General features: G+C 43.9%; 2 protein-coding genes across 6 annotated transcripts; both read left to right on the top strand.

The window, feature by feature from the left end:
- Positions 1-891: 891 nt before the first annotated feature.
- On the top strand, positions 892-5,212 carry LOC106594097 (uncharacterized). Of its 2 annotated transcripts, none has more exons than XM_014185474.3 (4): positions 892-1,444; positions 1,748-1,931; positions 2,246-3,475; positions 3,700-5,212. In XM_014185474.3, exons 1-4 carry the CDS (start codon positions 1,052-1,054, stop codon positions 4,515-4,517), a joined length of 2,625 nt encoding a protein of 874 aa, XP_014040949.3. In that variant the 5' UTR covers positions 892-1,051; the 3' UTR covers positions 4,518-5,212. The 2 variants fall into 2 exon arrangements, with proteins under 2 accessions (XP_014040949.3, XP_014040946.3); XM_014185471.3 differs by having other exon boundaries at positions 892-1,453.
- Positions 5,213-5,527: 315 nt separating this feature from the next.
- Positions 5,528-12,104, top strand: LOC106594105 (uncharacterized). Of its 4 annotated transcripts, XM_082968680.1 has the most exons (5): positions 5,528-5,805; positions 6,615-6,958; positions 7,110-7,341; positions 7,901-8,863; positions 9,021-12,104. In XM_082968680.1, exons 3-5 carry the CDS (start codon positions 7,164-7,166, stop codon positions 9,911-9,913), a joined length of 2,034 nt encoding a protein of 677 aa, XP_082824806.1. In that variant the 5' UTR covers positions 5,528-5,805; positions 6,615-6,958; positions 7,110-7,163; the 3' UTR covers positions 9,914-12,104. The 4 variants fall into 4 exon arrangements, with proteins under 4 accessions (XP_082824806.1, XP_082824801.1, XP_082824804.1 ...); XM_082968675.1 differs by lacking the exon at positions 6,615-6,958; XM_082968678.1 differs by having other exon boundaries at positions 6,615-7,341.
- The last annotated feature ends 2,061 nt before the right edge of the window (positions 12,105-14,165 follow it).

Genomic DNA, 14,165 nt, shown 5'->3' with positions numbered 1-14,165 from the left:
AACAAATTCTTATTTACAATGACGGCCTACACCGGCTAAACCCAGACGATGCTGGGTTCCTTGGGCTCCTGAGTGGCGCAGTGGTCTAAGGCACTGCATCTCAGTGCAAGAGGCATCACTACAGTCTCTGGTTCAAATCCAGGCTGTATCACATCTGGCTGTGATTGGGAGTCCCATAGGGCGGCGCACAATTGGCCCAGCGTCGTCTGGGTTTGGCCGGGGTAGGCCGTCATTGTAAATAAGAATTTGTTCTTAACTGACTTGCCTAGTTAAATAACGGTTCAATTTGAAAAATATATATATAAATAAATTGTGCGCCGCCCTATGGGAGTCCCAGTAACGGCCAGATGTGATATAGCCAGGGACTGTAGTGACTCCTCTTGCACTGAGATGCAGTGCCTTAGACCGCTGTGCCACTCGGGAGCCCAAACACAATCCTCACTCCTGCTCTGACTCTATTTGAAGGACCTGATCAAAGCCATTGATTATTAAATAATTAGGTTCATGATATCATTAGTTACTGTACGCTATTGCAGATATTTATGTTTAATTCATTGACACAACACAGCACATTATCTTTACTTTATTGAAGCTACCTGATGGTGCTAAGAAACCTGATGACTGGCAGCAGTAGCATACCTACATCATGTGAAGACAGTCAGTGTGATCTTCCGCACAAGGTATTTGATTGAATAAATAATCATTGCAACAACTTGCTTCTCTACTCTATCAATTCAACAAACCGTTCAGTACCTACTTGGAAATTCACCAGTTTTACGTCCTGTCTGTCTTCACACTCCAGTACAGTAGGTGGCGGTAATGCGCATTTCAATTGGTTTGCAAACATTACAAAAAAAAATACAACCCTAAATTAGAATCAAAAAGGTGAAGAACAAAATAGGAAGTAGTTGACGAGAAGCTAGCTAGCATGGTTAATATTTAGCTAGCTGCTTCACTTCAGAATACTGTACTAACTAATTAACAATATGTTTAACGGAGTGAAGCTGTCTTGCCATTGACTACATTTTTGTTGGTACGTAGGTAGGACAATATGAGCGGAGAGAGGGAAACGTTGTTGGATGGAATCGAACAGAGTTTGTGGAATTTAACCGAGAACAATTTACGTTACCTGTGTGAACGTTGTGGAATAGCTGGCCAAGATGGCTCCGACGTTAAAGGGAAGAATTATCGCTCGTTGCGTCGTAAAATAGAAGAATATTGTGAAAGTGATGATTTAATGAAATTAGAGGACCAGGGAATGTCTTGGTTACTCCAACTGCAAAACGACATCAAAACAATACAGCAAGATGCTAGCCCCAGCCAGTCAGCGCAAGTGGACACACTGGACGGCACCGAACCAAGCAGAACCAAGAACGAGGGGGGCGCTGAGAGGTTGACAGACCCAGCTCCAGAGAGACACATACCACCAGAACGGAGGGAGAAAGTGAGTGACGTGAGTATTAAATCCCAGTCACAGAGACTTCACAGTTACTTGCCAGATAATTATAGTAGATCGGAAACAGATACAGATTAGCTCAGCTTCAGCAGCCTAGAATCGCAGGCTATTTAGCCCGATCTAGGATCAGTTTAGCCTTTTCGGATCATAACAAATGAATTATGTAGATAGGGGGGTGGGACCTGATCCTAGATCAGCACCCACACTCTGAGACGCTTTATTAATATATAGGCCCAGATCCTTATCACTTTGTTAAGACTACACTGACACACTCTCTATTTTGTATCATAGGACTCAGAAGACCCATCTAGACAGTCCCCAGCCAGTTCTTCGGAGCCCCAGCGCTCGGCGTCATCACCGGGTCCTGACAGGAACCATGGTGACCAGAGGTCAAAACTGGGTAGTCTGCGGATAGTTCTACAAAAAGTTGTCGTCGTCAAGGACGAGGAAGATGACTGGGATTGTTGTGTTACAGGTAAGTGATTAAATGTGTTAAGATGAGATGTACTTTAATGTCCATTAACTTAGAGCACTTTGTGTTAGTTGTTGTGTTAGTGCTGGATTGAACGAAAGACTGCACAGTCTGTAGGTAATTAAGCAAGCCTAGGTGCAGGAGCCTATCTCTTGTTTCTGTAACGGAAGGCAGCTTGATGTACAAGCCTTGGGACAGAATGTACAAGTACACCCACTGGACAGGAGACTATTTCCCCCAGGGCCAAATGAAGAATAACAACATGAGCTGGACTCACTTGCCTCTGTTCCTTATTCTCTCCTGTCTCTGTCCCACAGGTAAGAGTCCCAACCAACCATCTGCCAGTGAATATAGTCCCTCTTCATCGGAAGAACCAGAACATTCCGAATCTGAAGATCCTGAACATTCCGAATACGAAGATCCTGAACATTCCGAAGCAGAAGATCCTGAACATTCCGAAGCAGAAGAACCTGAACAACGACGAGTGAAACGCAAAACTAAGACTCACAGCTGCCTAGCGTGTGGGAGGAAGTTTGTCTCCTTGTACACACTAAGGAGACACCAGAACAGGACACACGCAGGAGAGGAGACAGACAACAGGACACACACAGGAGAGGAGACAGACAACAGGACACACACAGGAGAGGAGACAGACAACAGGACACACACAGGAGAGGAGACAGACAACAGGACACACACAGGAGAGGAGACGGAGAAGAGTAAAGGACAGAGTCCCGCTTCAGGAGAACCTGAACAACAGAAGAGGAAATGGGGAGTCAGGAAGACCCACTCCTGCCCCGAGTGTGGGAGACACTGCCCATCCTTATCAGCACTGAAGGTCCACCAGAGAATTCACACTGGAGAGAAGCCTTACCTCTGCTCTGAGTGTGGGAAAGGCTTCACTTATCAAAGTAGCTTGAGATTACACCAGAAGAAAGACTCAGCTGACAAGGTGACCTGCTGCTGTGGACAAGAGTTCTCCTCAAAGTGCGTTCTGGAGGTTCACTTGAAGACAGACACTGGAGCCAAGCCTTACACCTGCTGTGTGTGTGGCAAGAGGTTCGGTAAAAAAGAACGGCTAAAGGAACACCAGCGATCCCACACAGGAGAGATGCCTTACTCTTGCTCTTTCTGTGGCAAGGGTTACTACCACAAACCGGCTTGGAAAGCCCACGAGCGAACACACACCGAGGAGAAGCCCCTGTGCTCTGTGTGTGGACGGACCTTCTCTAATAAGACTACATTAAAAGTCCACCAACGAACACACACAGGAGAGAAGCCTTTCCTCTGCTCTGAGTGTGGCAAGGGCTTCCTCAGTAAAGCATACCTGACGACCCACCAGCGATTCAACTGTTCTGGGGGAGAGGAACGACGGCGAGCAAAGAGATTTCACAAGTGTCCGGACTGTGGGAAGGAGTTCACACAAGCAAACAAACTGGAGAGACACATGAGAACACACACAGGAGAGAGGCCTTACCAGTGCTCTGTGTGTGGGATGACGTTCAACCAGAAAGGGAATCTCAAAACGCATTTTAAAGTGCACACAGGTGAGTGTCCTCTACCATTAATACATCCTGATGGACTACTAGCAAGCTGTCAGTGATCAAAACCATGTTGTTTTAAAAACAATAATCTCATCCACACCTTAACAATAACATTGTTGCATGTTGCATTGGTTGAGTCCCGAATGGCACTCTATTCATCTATAGTGCACTACTTTTGACCAGGGCCCATATGGGCCCACTGAGTGTCCGTGTGTCTGTCTATACAGGAGGGGATCCCAGTTTAGTGGCTGACATGGAGACTCCCTCTGAACAACCTCGGGACAACAGACGTAAAGCTGGGAGACCACAACGCTGCCTCCATCAGCATGACGAGGAGGGAACCCAAAACCTACCGGCACCACAAACCCACCACCTCCCGGCACCACAGAAGGAGGAAACCCACCACCTCCCGGCACCACAGAGGGAGGGAACCCACCACCTCCCGGCACCGCAGAGGGAGGGAACCCACCACCTCCCGGCACCGCAGAGGGAGGGAACCCACCACCACCTCCCGGCACCACAGAAGGATGGAACAAACCACCACCTCCCGGCACCACAGAGGGAGGAAACGTCCCACCACCTCCTGGCACCACAGAAACCCACCATGTCCCCCAGGGGAGAAAAACACTATCTCTGCCCTGAATGTGGCAAGACTTACACCCGGGAATACGACCTCCGGGTCCACCTCAGAACGCACACAGGAGAGAGACCGTACCAGTGTGATGAATGCGGAAAGACCTTTGTTCGGAAACAAGGGCTCCGTCAACACCGGCGGTCACATGCTCCCAAGCCCATGGGACCGACCCGTCAGTTAGGCCGGCCCGTCAGCATGGGCTCCAGTAGCAGAAGACCTAACCAATCACCCAGGATGGGAAGCTCTAAGCAGCAGTTGTCCAGGGTTGATAAACCCATGCCTCCGTTCTCTAGTGTAGAGAGGCCCATGCCGTTCCATACAGTGGAGAGACCCATGCCTTTACATCGAGTGGAAAGACCGATGCCGTTACCAGACATGGAGAGAGAACACTGGCAGTACTGGCACCTTTAAACTCCATGGCTATGTCTGCATCCTATTCCTTATATAATGCACTACTTTTGACCAGGGCTCATGGGGTTCTGGACAAATGTAGTGCACTATAAATGGAATAGGGTGCCATTTTGGACACACAATGTCTCCCATGACTAAACAGAACTGTTCTTCTTGCTTCCGTGTGTGTGTGTGTGTGTGTGTGTGTGTGTGTGTGTGTGTGTGTGTGTGTGTGTGTGTGTGTGTGTGTGTGTGTGTGTGTGTGTGTGTGTGTGTGTGTGTGTTGTTGTTGTTGCTTCCTCATTTATGATCAGTATAATAATTGTTACCACTGTGCAAGATAATCTTGCCAACTGTAGTTATAGTAATGTACATATTTTTAATCAACAAAAATTAAGCGATTGCTTTTTTGTCCATTCTAGTGTTTAAAAAAGAAATAAAAAATATCTTATTTTACTTATTGAAGCTGTAATGATACAAAACAAATCCACAGTGACGTACATGTCATAATGCCAGTATCAAACGTTGGCCTTTTTGTATATGCCTTAGAACATTTTGATTTCATTGACAGTATAAGCAGAGATGGCTAAGTTGTAAGATATGTCATCTGTTGTCTTTAGACTTCAGCCCGGATGGTGGTGATGTGTGTGTGTTGCTTCCTCGTCTGTGATCAGTACAATAAAGTCTGCTGTATTGTGTAAGATAAGCATTCCGACTATAGTTGTCATCCTGTGCATATTTTAATCAACAAAAATTAAGTGTTTGCATTTTAGCCCTTGTGTTTTTTATATCTTATGTTACTTATTGAAGCTGTCATGAGACTAAGAAATCCACAGTGACTTGCATGTCATAATACCATGGACCAATAAATTAACATTGGGAGGGGGGAAAAACGTATTTCTCTCTTTATTACCTTGATCTATAAAAACATTTGACTTCAGAAACGGTCAGAGAACTACGTTGCAAGAGACTTGTCCTCTATTGTCTTTGTTCTCCAGACCGCATAGGGGCGCTAAAGCACAAACAAAAGACAACCTCATACCAGAAGTAAAAAGCCAAACGGAGTTCGACAGTTTACCGAACTTCACTTATAACATCTCATCGTTCAAAACACTTTTGCAGAAAAATGTAATGAAAGGAAGACCGCAGCTTTTGATTAAATAGCCTCGGGCGTTGGTATTTCCCAGCCTCCATCCAACGAGACTCGAGGTTACGACCAACAACATTGCCAGTCATCATTGTACATTTGAAACTAAATGAGCTTTGTAATTAGTTAGCTCGGGGATTCATTGCATATGCTATGGACGAGGTAAGACTCTGAATGTGTGCTAGCCACATCTCTTTTCTGCAGTCTGCACGGCGGTTGCGATACCAAATGTTGTGGCTAGCTAGCAAATCAAGTTGCTCAGTATTCTATAGAGTACAGTGAATGGTAGCAACATCAGTAACGTTACTAGCTAACTGTGTCGTAGCTCGCTGATATGATGTCGTTTTCTAGTAAGGTAACGTAGCTAGTTAACTGGCCAGCTAGCTAGATGAATGACAATACAATCAACAGTAGCTGGTGTGTTTTGGTTTGCATTGATTGATATCAAATCAAATGTTATTGGTCATATACACATATTTAAAATATTCTATTGCGGGTGTAGCGAAATGCTTGTGTTCCTGGCTCCAACAGTGCATTAGTCTCTAAAACTCTAAAAGTAAATTAATGGAATTAAGAAATATATAAATATTAGGACGAGCAATGTCGGAGTGGCATAGACTAAAATACAGTAGAATAGAAAACAGTATGTACATATGAGTAAAGCAGTATGTAAACATTTTTAAAGTAACTAGTGTTCCATTATTAAAGTGACCAGTGATTCCATGTCTATGTACATTGGGCAGCAGCCTGTAAGGTGCAGGGTTGAGTAACCAGGTGGAAGTTATCTAGTGATGGCTATTTAACAGTCTGATGGCCTTGAGATAGAAGCTGTTTTTCAGCCTACCTGTCCAACTTTGATGCACCTGTACTGATTTCGCCTTCTGGATGATATGGGGGTGAACAGGCTGTGGCTCGGGTGGTTGATGTCCTTGATGATATTTTTGGCCTTCCTGTGACATCGGGTGTTGTAGGTGACCTGGAGAGCAGGCAGTGTGACCCTGGTGATGTGTTGGGCAGACCGCACCACCCTCTGGAGAGCCCTGCGGTTGCGGGCGGTGCAGTTTCGGTACCAGGCGGTGATACAGCTCGACAGGATGCTCTCAATTGTGCATCTGTAAAAGTTTGTGAGGGTCTTCGGGGCCAAGACACATTTCTTCAGCCTCCTGAGGTTGAAGAGGCGCTGTTGTGCCTTCTTCACCACGCTGTCTGTGTGGGTGGACCATTTCAGATCGTCAGGGATGTGTACGCCGAGGAACTTGAAGCTTTCCACCTTCTCCACTGATAGTTCCTAAACCAGTTATACTTAGCTGGAAAGGTTTATTTCAAAGAGAAGTTGTCTTTTTCCATAACAAGCAAACAAAAATTGCCTTGCTATTTAGGATGGTGTCATATTGCTAAATCTACATATTAATAGTGTAACTAGCTAGTGTGCTGTTAAAACTGCACTGTCACTCTTCATCATATAGGATTCTGAAGACCCGTCCAGCCCGTCTCCATCCTGCTCCACTGAACCCCAACCCATGGTGTCCCCGGGTCCTGACAACAACCATGGTGACCAGGAGGACAGTAACCATGGTGATCAGAAAGACACACCGCAGGGTCAGGAGAGGGTTACTGTGAGTCTGGACATCAACAGTGAAACACCAACATTTAATATCGTAGTCAAAGAAGAAGAAGACTGGGAACTTGATAATACAGGTGGGTAGCTGGAGCCAGGCTCACTTGAGATGGGTCCCAAAGGGTATGCTATTCCCTTTATATATAGTGCACTACTGTAGACCAGAATGGCACCCTATTCCCTATATAGTGCACTACTGTAGACCAGAATGGCACCCTATTCCCTATATAGTGCACTACTGTAGACCAGAATGGAACCCTATTCCCTATATAGTGCACTACTGTTGACCAGAATGGCATGCTATTCCCTATCTAGTCCACTACTTTTGACCAGAACCCTATGGCTATGGTCAAAATTAGTGCACTTTATAGGGTGCCATTTGGGGAGCTTTCTTGGATAGCTTTGCCATAAATTCTATAACAGGAGAAGCACAGGAGATGTTGTAAAATAAGGGAGAGACCCTCTACATCAGGAGAACCTGAGTCTGACTCAGTCTCACTGACTATATCTGTCCTGTCTCATCCCCACAGGAGAGAGTCCCAGCCATCACTCTGCAGCCGGGGAGAGACCCTCTACATCAGGAGAACCTGAGTCTGGCTCAGTCTCACTGACTATATCTGTCCTGTCTCATCCCCACAGGAGAGAGTCCCAGCCATCACTCTGCAGCCGGGGAGAGACCCTCTACATCAGGAGAACCTGAACAACACCAGATAAAACGCAGAACGAGGAAGAAAAAGACCCACCCATGCCCAGATTGTGGGAAACACTGCCAGACATTATCGGCACTACAAATACACATGAGAACCCACACAGGAGAGAAGCCTTACGCTTGCTTTGTGTGTGAGAAAACGTTCATTATTAGACAAGCTTTGAAAACACACCAGCGAACACACACAGGAGAGAAGCCTTATACCTGCTCTGAGTGTGGGAAGGGCTTCGCTCATCAATGTAGTTTGAGATACCACCAAAAGAGGAATTCTGAACAGATTAAAACAGACCCAAATGAGAAGATAACCTGCTGCTGTGGACAAGAGTTCTCCTCAAAGTGCGTTCTGGAGGTTCACTTGAAGACAGACACTGGAGCCAAGCCTTACACCTGCTGTGTGTGTGGCAAGAGGTTCAATAAAGAATCATTAAAAGAACACCAGCGATCCCACACAGGAGAGATGCCTTACTCTTGCTCTTTCTGTGGCAAGGGTTACTACCACAAACCGGCTTGGAAAGCCCACGAGCGAACACACACTGAGGAGAAGCCCCTGTGCTCTGTGTGTGGACGGACCTGCTCTAGTAAGTATACGTTAAAAGTCCACCAGCGAACACACACAGGAGAGATGCCTTTCCTCTGCTCTGAGTGTGGCAAGGGCTTCATCAGTAAAGGACTCCTGATGACCCACGAGCGATTCAACTGTTCTGGGGGAGAGGAACGACGGCGAGCAAAGAGATTTCACAAGTGTCCAGACTGTGGGAAGGAGTTCACACAAGCAAACAAACTGGAGAGACACATGAGAACACACACAGGAGAGAGGCCTTACCAGTGCTCTGTGTGTGGGATGACGTTCAACCAGAAAGGGAATCTCAAAACGCATTTTAAAGTGCACACAGGTGAGTGTCCTCTACCATTAATACCTCCTGATGGACTACTAGCAAGCTGTCAGTGATCAAAACCATGTTGTTTTAAAAACAATCTCATCCACACCTTAACAATAACATTGTTGCATTGTGTCTGTCTCTCCTTTCTCTCTGTCTGTTTGTCATGCAGGCAGGGATCCCAGTTTCCTGCCTGACATGGACATGAGGACGACTTCTTCAGAAGCAGTGAAACAACTTCCGGACAACAGACATAATGTTGGGAAACCACAACGATGCCTGAATCAGATTGGCAAGGAGGGAACCCACAACCTTCCGGCACCACAAACCCACAACCTACCGGCACCACAAACCCACAACCATCCGGCACCACAAACCCACCACCTCCCGGCACCGCAAACCCACCACCTCCCGGCACCACAGAGGGAGGGAAGCCACCACCTCCCGGCACCGCAGAGGGAGGGAAGCCACCACCTCCCGGCACCGCAGAGGGAGGGAAGCCACCACCTCCCGGCACCGCAGAGGGAGGGAAGCCACCACCTCCCGGCACCGCAGAGGGAGGGAAGCCACCACCTCCCGGCACCGCAGAGGGAGGGAAGCCACCACCTCCCGGCACCGCAGAGGGAGGGAAGCCACCACCTCCCGGCACCGCAGAGGGAGGGAAGCCACCACCTCCCGGCACCGCAGAGGGAAGGAAGCCACTACCTCCCGGCACCGCAGAGGGAAGGAAGCCACCACCTTCCGGCACCACAGAAACCCACCATGTCCCCCAGGGGAGAAAAACACTATCTCTGCCCTGAATGTGGCAAGACTTACACCAGGGAATACGACCTCCGGGTCCACCTCAGAACGCACACAGGAGAGAGACCGTACAAGTGCTATGACTGCGGGAAGGCCTACGTCCGGAAAAACAATCTCCAACAACACCGGCGGTCACATGCTCCCAAGCCCATGGGACCGACCCGCCATTTAGGCAGACCACCCAGGGTGGGCTCTAGTAGTGGAAGGTCCAACCAATCACCCAGGGTAGGAAGAGCTAAGCAAAAAATACATACATCAATGTAAATATGAGAGACTCATGCCCTTACCGCAGATGGAGAGAGGACACTGGCAGTACTGGCACCTTTAAACATGGGGCTGAGTCCATATCTTCATCCCAAATGGCACCCTATTCCCTATATAGTGCACTACTTTTGACCAGGGCCCATATGGGAACCTTGAGGGCTCTGCTGAAATGTAGTGCATTATATAGGGAATAGGGTGCTATTTTGGACACCCACCATGCCTCTTATGACTACAGAATCGTTCTTCTTTCTGGTGTGTGCGCGCGTCTGTATGCGCGCACGTATTTGTGTGTGTTGTAGAGGTCGGCCGATTAATCGGAATGGCCGATTAATTAGGGACGATTTCAAGTTTTCATAACAATCGGAAATCGGTATTTTTGGATGCCGATTTGGCAGATTTTTTTATTTTTTAAATTTTTTTTAGACCTTTTATTTAACTAGGCAAGTCAGTTAAGAACACATTCTTATTTTCAGTGACGGCCTAGGAACGGTGGGTTAACTGCCTTGTTCAGGGGCAAAACGACAGATTTTTACCTTGTCAAATCGGGGATTCAATCTTGCAACCTTACGGTTAACTAGTCCAACGCTCTAACCACCTGCTTTACATTGCGCGAAGCAGTAAGAAGCCAAGGTAAGTTGCTAGCTAGCATTAAACTTATCTTATAAAAAACAATCAATCAATCATAATCACTAGTTAACTACACATGGTTGATGATATTACTAGTTTATCTAGCCTGTCCTGCGTTGCATATAATCGCTTAGGTACACGTTGCTTCAACGTGTACCTAACCATAAACATCAATGCCTTTCTTAAAATCAATACACAGAAGTATATATTTTTAAACCTGCATATTTAGCTAAAAGAAATCCAGGTTAGCAGGCAATATTAACCAGGTGAAATTGTGTCATTTTGCGTTCATTGCACACAGTCAGGGTATATGCAACAGTTTGGGCCGCCTGGCTCGTTGCAAACTAATTTGCCAGAATTTTACGTAATTATGACATAACATTGAAGGTTGTGCAATGTAACAGCAATATTTAGACATAGGGATGCCACCCATTAGATAAAATACGGAATGGTTCCGTATTTCACTGACAGGAAAAACGTTTTGTTTTCGAGATGATAGTTTCCGGATTCGACCATATTAATGACCTAAGGCTCATATTTCTGTGTGTTATTATGTTATAATTAAGTCTATGATTTGATAGAGCAGTCTGACTGAGCGATGGTAGGCAGCAGCAGGCTCGTAAGAATTCATTCAAACAGCCCTTCGCAATGCATTGCGCTGTTTATGACTTCAAGCCTATCAACTCCCAAGATGAGGCTGGTGTAACCGATGTGAAATGGCTAGCTAGTTAGCCGGGTGCGCGCTAATAGCGTTTCAAACGTCACTCGCTCTGAGACTTGGAGTAGTTGTTTCCCTTGCTCTACATGGGTAACGCTGCTTCGAGGGTGGCTGTTGTCGATGTGTTCCTGGTTTGAGCCCAGGTAGGAGCGAGGAGAGGGACGGAAGCTATACTGTTACACTGGCAATACTAAAGTGCCTATAAGAACATCCAATAGTCAAAGGTATATGAAATACAAATCTTATAGAGAGAAATAGTCCTATAATTTCTTTAACTACAACCTAAAACTTCTTACCTGGGAATATTGAAGACTCATGTTAAAAGGAACCACCAGCTTTCATATGTTCTCATGTACTGAGCAAGGAACTTAAACGTTAGCTTTTTTACATGGCACATATTGCACTTTTACTTTCTTCTCCAACACTTTGTTTTTGCATTATTTAAACCAAATTGAACATGATTCATTATTTATTTGAGGCTAAATTGATTTTGTTGATGTATTATATTAAGTTAAAATAAGTGTTCATTCAGTATTGTTGTAATTGTCATTATTACAAATAAATACACGGTTTTTTAAAATCGGCCGATTAATCGGTATCGGCCTTTTTTGGTCCTCCAATAATCGGTATCGGCGTTGAAAAATCATAATCGGTCGACCTCTAGTGTGTTGTGATCAGTATAATACAGTCCACTGTGTTGTATAAGATAATCATACTATGTTATCCGATGTATTTTATTTCTTGTTTATTTTATCTTATTTTACTTATTGAAGCTATCATGATACTAAGCAATTACATGCATTTCATATAACGCCATGGTCCAATAAATGAACATTTGGGCAAAAACGTTTCTCTCCTTTTTTTTGTTATTTATTTTTTTATTTTGTATTTAAAAAAAATATATATTTTTTTTTATTAATTTTTTTTTTATTAACAGTAACATGCAAAACATAACATAACAGCCAGAGGGAATCCAAAGAAATTAGAGAAAAATTAAATAAAACTATTCCACATTATATCAAACCAAATACAGACATATATCGAATACATTTTTTTGACATTTTGTTTTGTATACATTTTAAAGACTCTAAGTACTGTTCCAAATCAGATTTAAAAAAAATAGGAAAAGGGGCTTTTTTTTTCATAAATTTTGATTTGTGTATGAAACATTTTCCTAATAAAATAAAGAGATTTATGACATACTCACGTTCAATTGAGGAATCAGTGTAGTAAAATAATGTCAAACTTAGTAATTTCAATGGTTGTAAGCAATTTGAGGCCAATATATAGTTTTACGTCAGTCCAGAACACTTCACTATATAAACAATTACAGAATAAGTGTAAAATAGATTCAGTTTCTAGTTCACAAAAACTGCATTCACTGGTAACGTCAAATATATATTTAGAAATCAAGCTATTACACGGATAGAATCTATGGATTATCTTAAAGGAGATCTCCTTTACTTTATTGGTCACCATAAATCTGTGTGGAGTGAGCCAAGCACGGCGCCAGTTTACATCAAACGATGAAGCCCAACAAAATATCGCAGAGGGAATAGACTTCCTGTAGAAAATATCCCTTATTAAACGATTGTTGAATTTCGTATCTAGTAGACCAATGCCATTCAACTGAATATTGCTTACAATCGGAGATATTCCAAAATATGCATTATTCTGAAGTAAAGTTTTTATCCCACTAGGTATAGCTTTAATAACAGTGTCATATTCCTTGCTTGAAACCTCAAAGTTGTATATTTCCATAAATTCTCTCCGTGTAAATAGATTCCCACTGTTATTAACTAATTGGCTGACAAGAACAATGTTTTTCGAGAACCATTTATGGTTAAATAACATCTTATTTCTATGTAATATCGACCCATTGTTCCATATAAAACATTCATGAGGTGAAAAGTTGTGTTTATACAACAAAGCCCAGCACATTAAAGCCTGCTTGTGAAAAACCGCCAGTTTCACAGGAAGTTTACCCACAATATATGGACATTGTAGTAAAAAATTAAGCCCTCCGAACTTCTGAAAAACAAAATGAGGTATAATATTCCAGAAACGGAGGACTTTTTATGTACCTTTTAATCCAGTTGACCTTTGATATCTGATTGAAGAGAGTGAAATCTAAGACATTTAGACCGCCATCACAAACCCTGTTGGTGATAACATCACTTTTTATCTTATGTGGCTTGTTTTTCCATATGAAGTTGTACAAAAGCCTAAGGTACAGCAAGTGGATTTGGGAATGTCAATAGATGAAAAAAGATAGGATGCACGAGATAGCCCCTCAGCTTTGGATAAAAGCACCCTTCCTTGAAGACTTAAATCCCTCCCTAACCATGAGGATAATTGTTTTGTTGTTGACAGATTCAGTTACAGGGTTCAAATTAAGATCATTCACAGCCTTAAGATTTTTGGTGATCTTTACACCGAGGTAGGTTACAGTATCTTTTTCAGAGATGTTACAATATGCTGGATTGACAGCTCCTTTCAAAACAAACAACTCACATTTGGAAAGATTTAAAGTCAAGCCTGAGATTTTGGAGAACTGCTTCACGATATCCAATGCTAATCTAGCTTCAGATACATTTTTCAAAAAAAGTGAGGTGTTATCCGCCAGTTGGGATATCTTGATCTTTCTGGACTGGAATGTAATGCCTTCAAATGGACTTTTATGAACTAATGAGCATAACATTTGAGATACTAACAAAAATAAAAAAGGTGAAATTGGACAACCTTGTCGTATTCCTTTGTAAATGTTAAACCTCGAGGATGTTCCATGACAGAGTTTGATACAGCTATTGCCACCATTATACAGAGTTCTAATAGCTGTTTTTCTCTCCTTTATTACCGTTATCCAGGGCACGACACACTAACGTCACAGATGCGCGACTCTTTCGG

The sequence above is a fragment of the Salmo salar genome, chromosome 02 (genome assembly GCF_965601325.2).
Source record: "Salmo salar chromosome 02, fSalSal1, whole genome shotgun sequence".
Lineage (NCBI taxonomy): Eukaryota > Metazoa > Chordata > Actinopteri > Salmoniformes > Salmonidae > Salmo > Salmo salar.
This window is presented reverse-complemented; position numbering and strand designations above follow the sequence as displayed.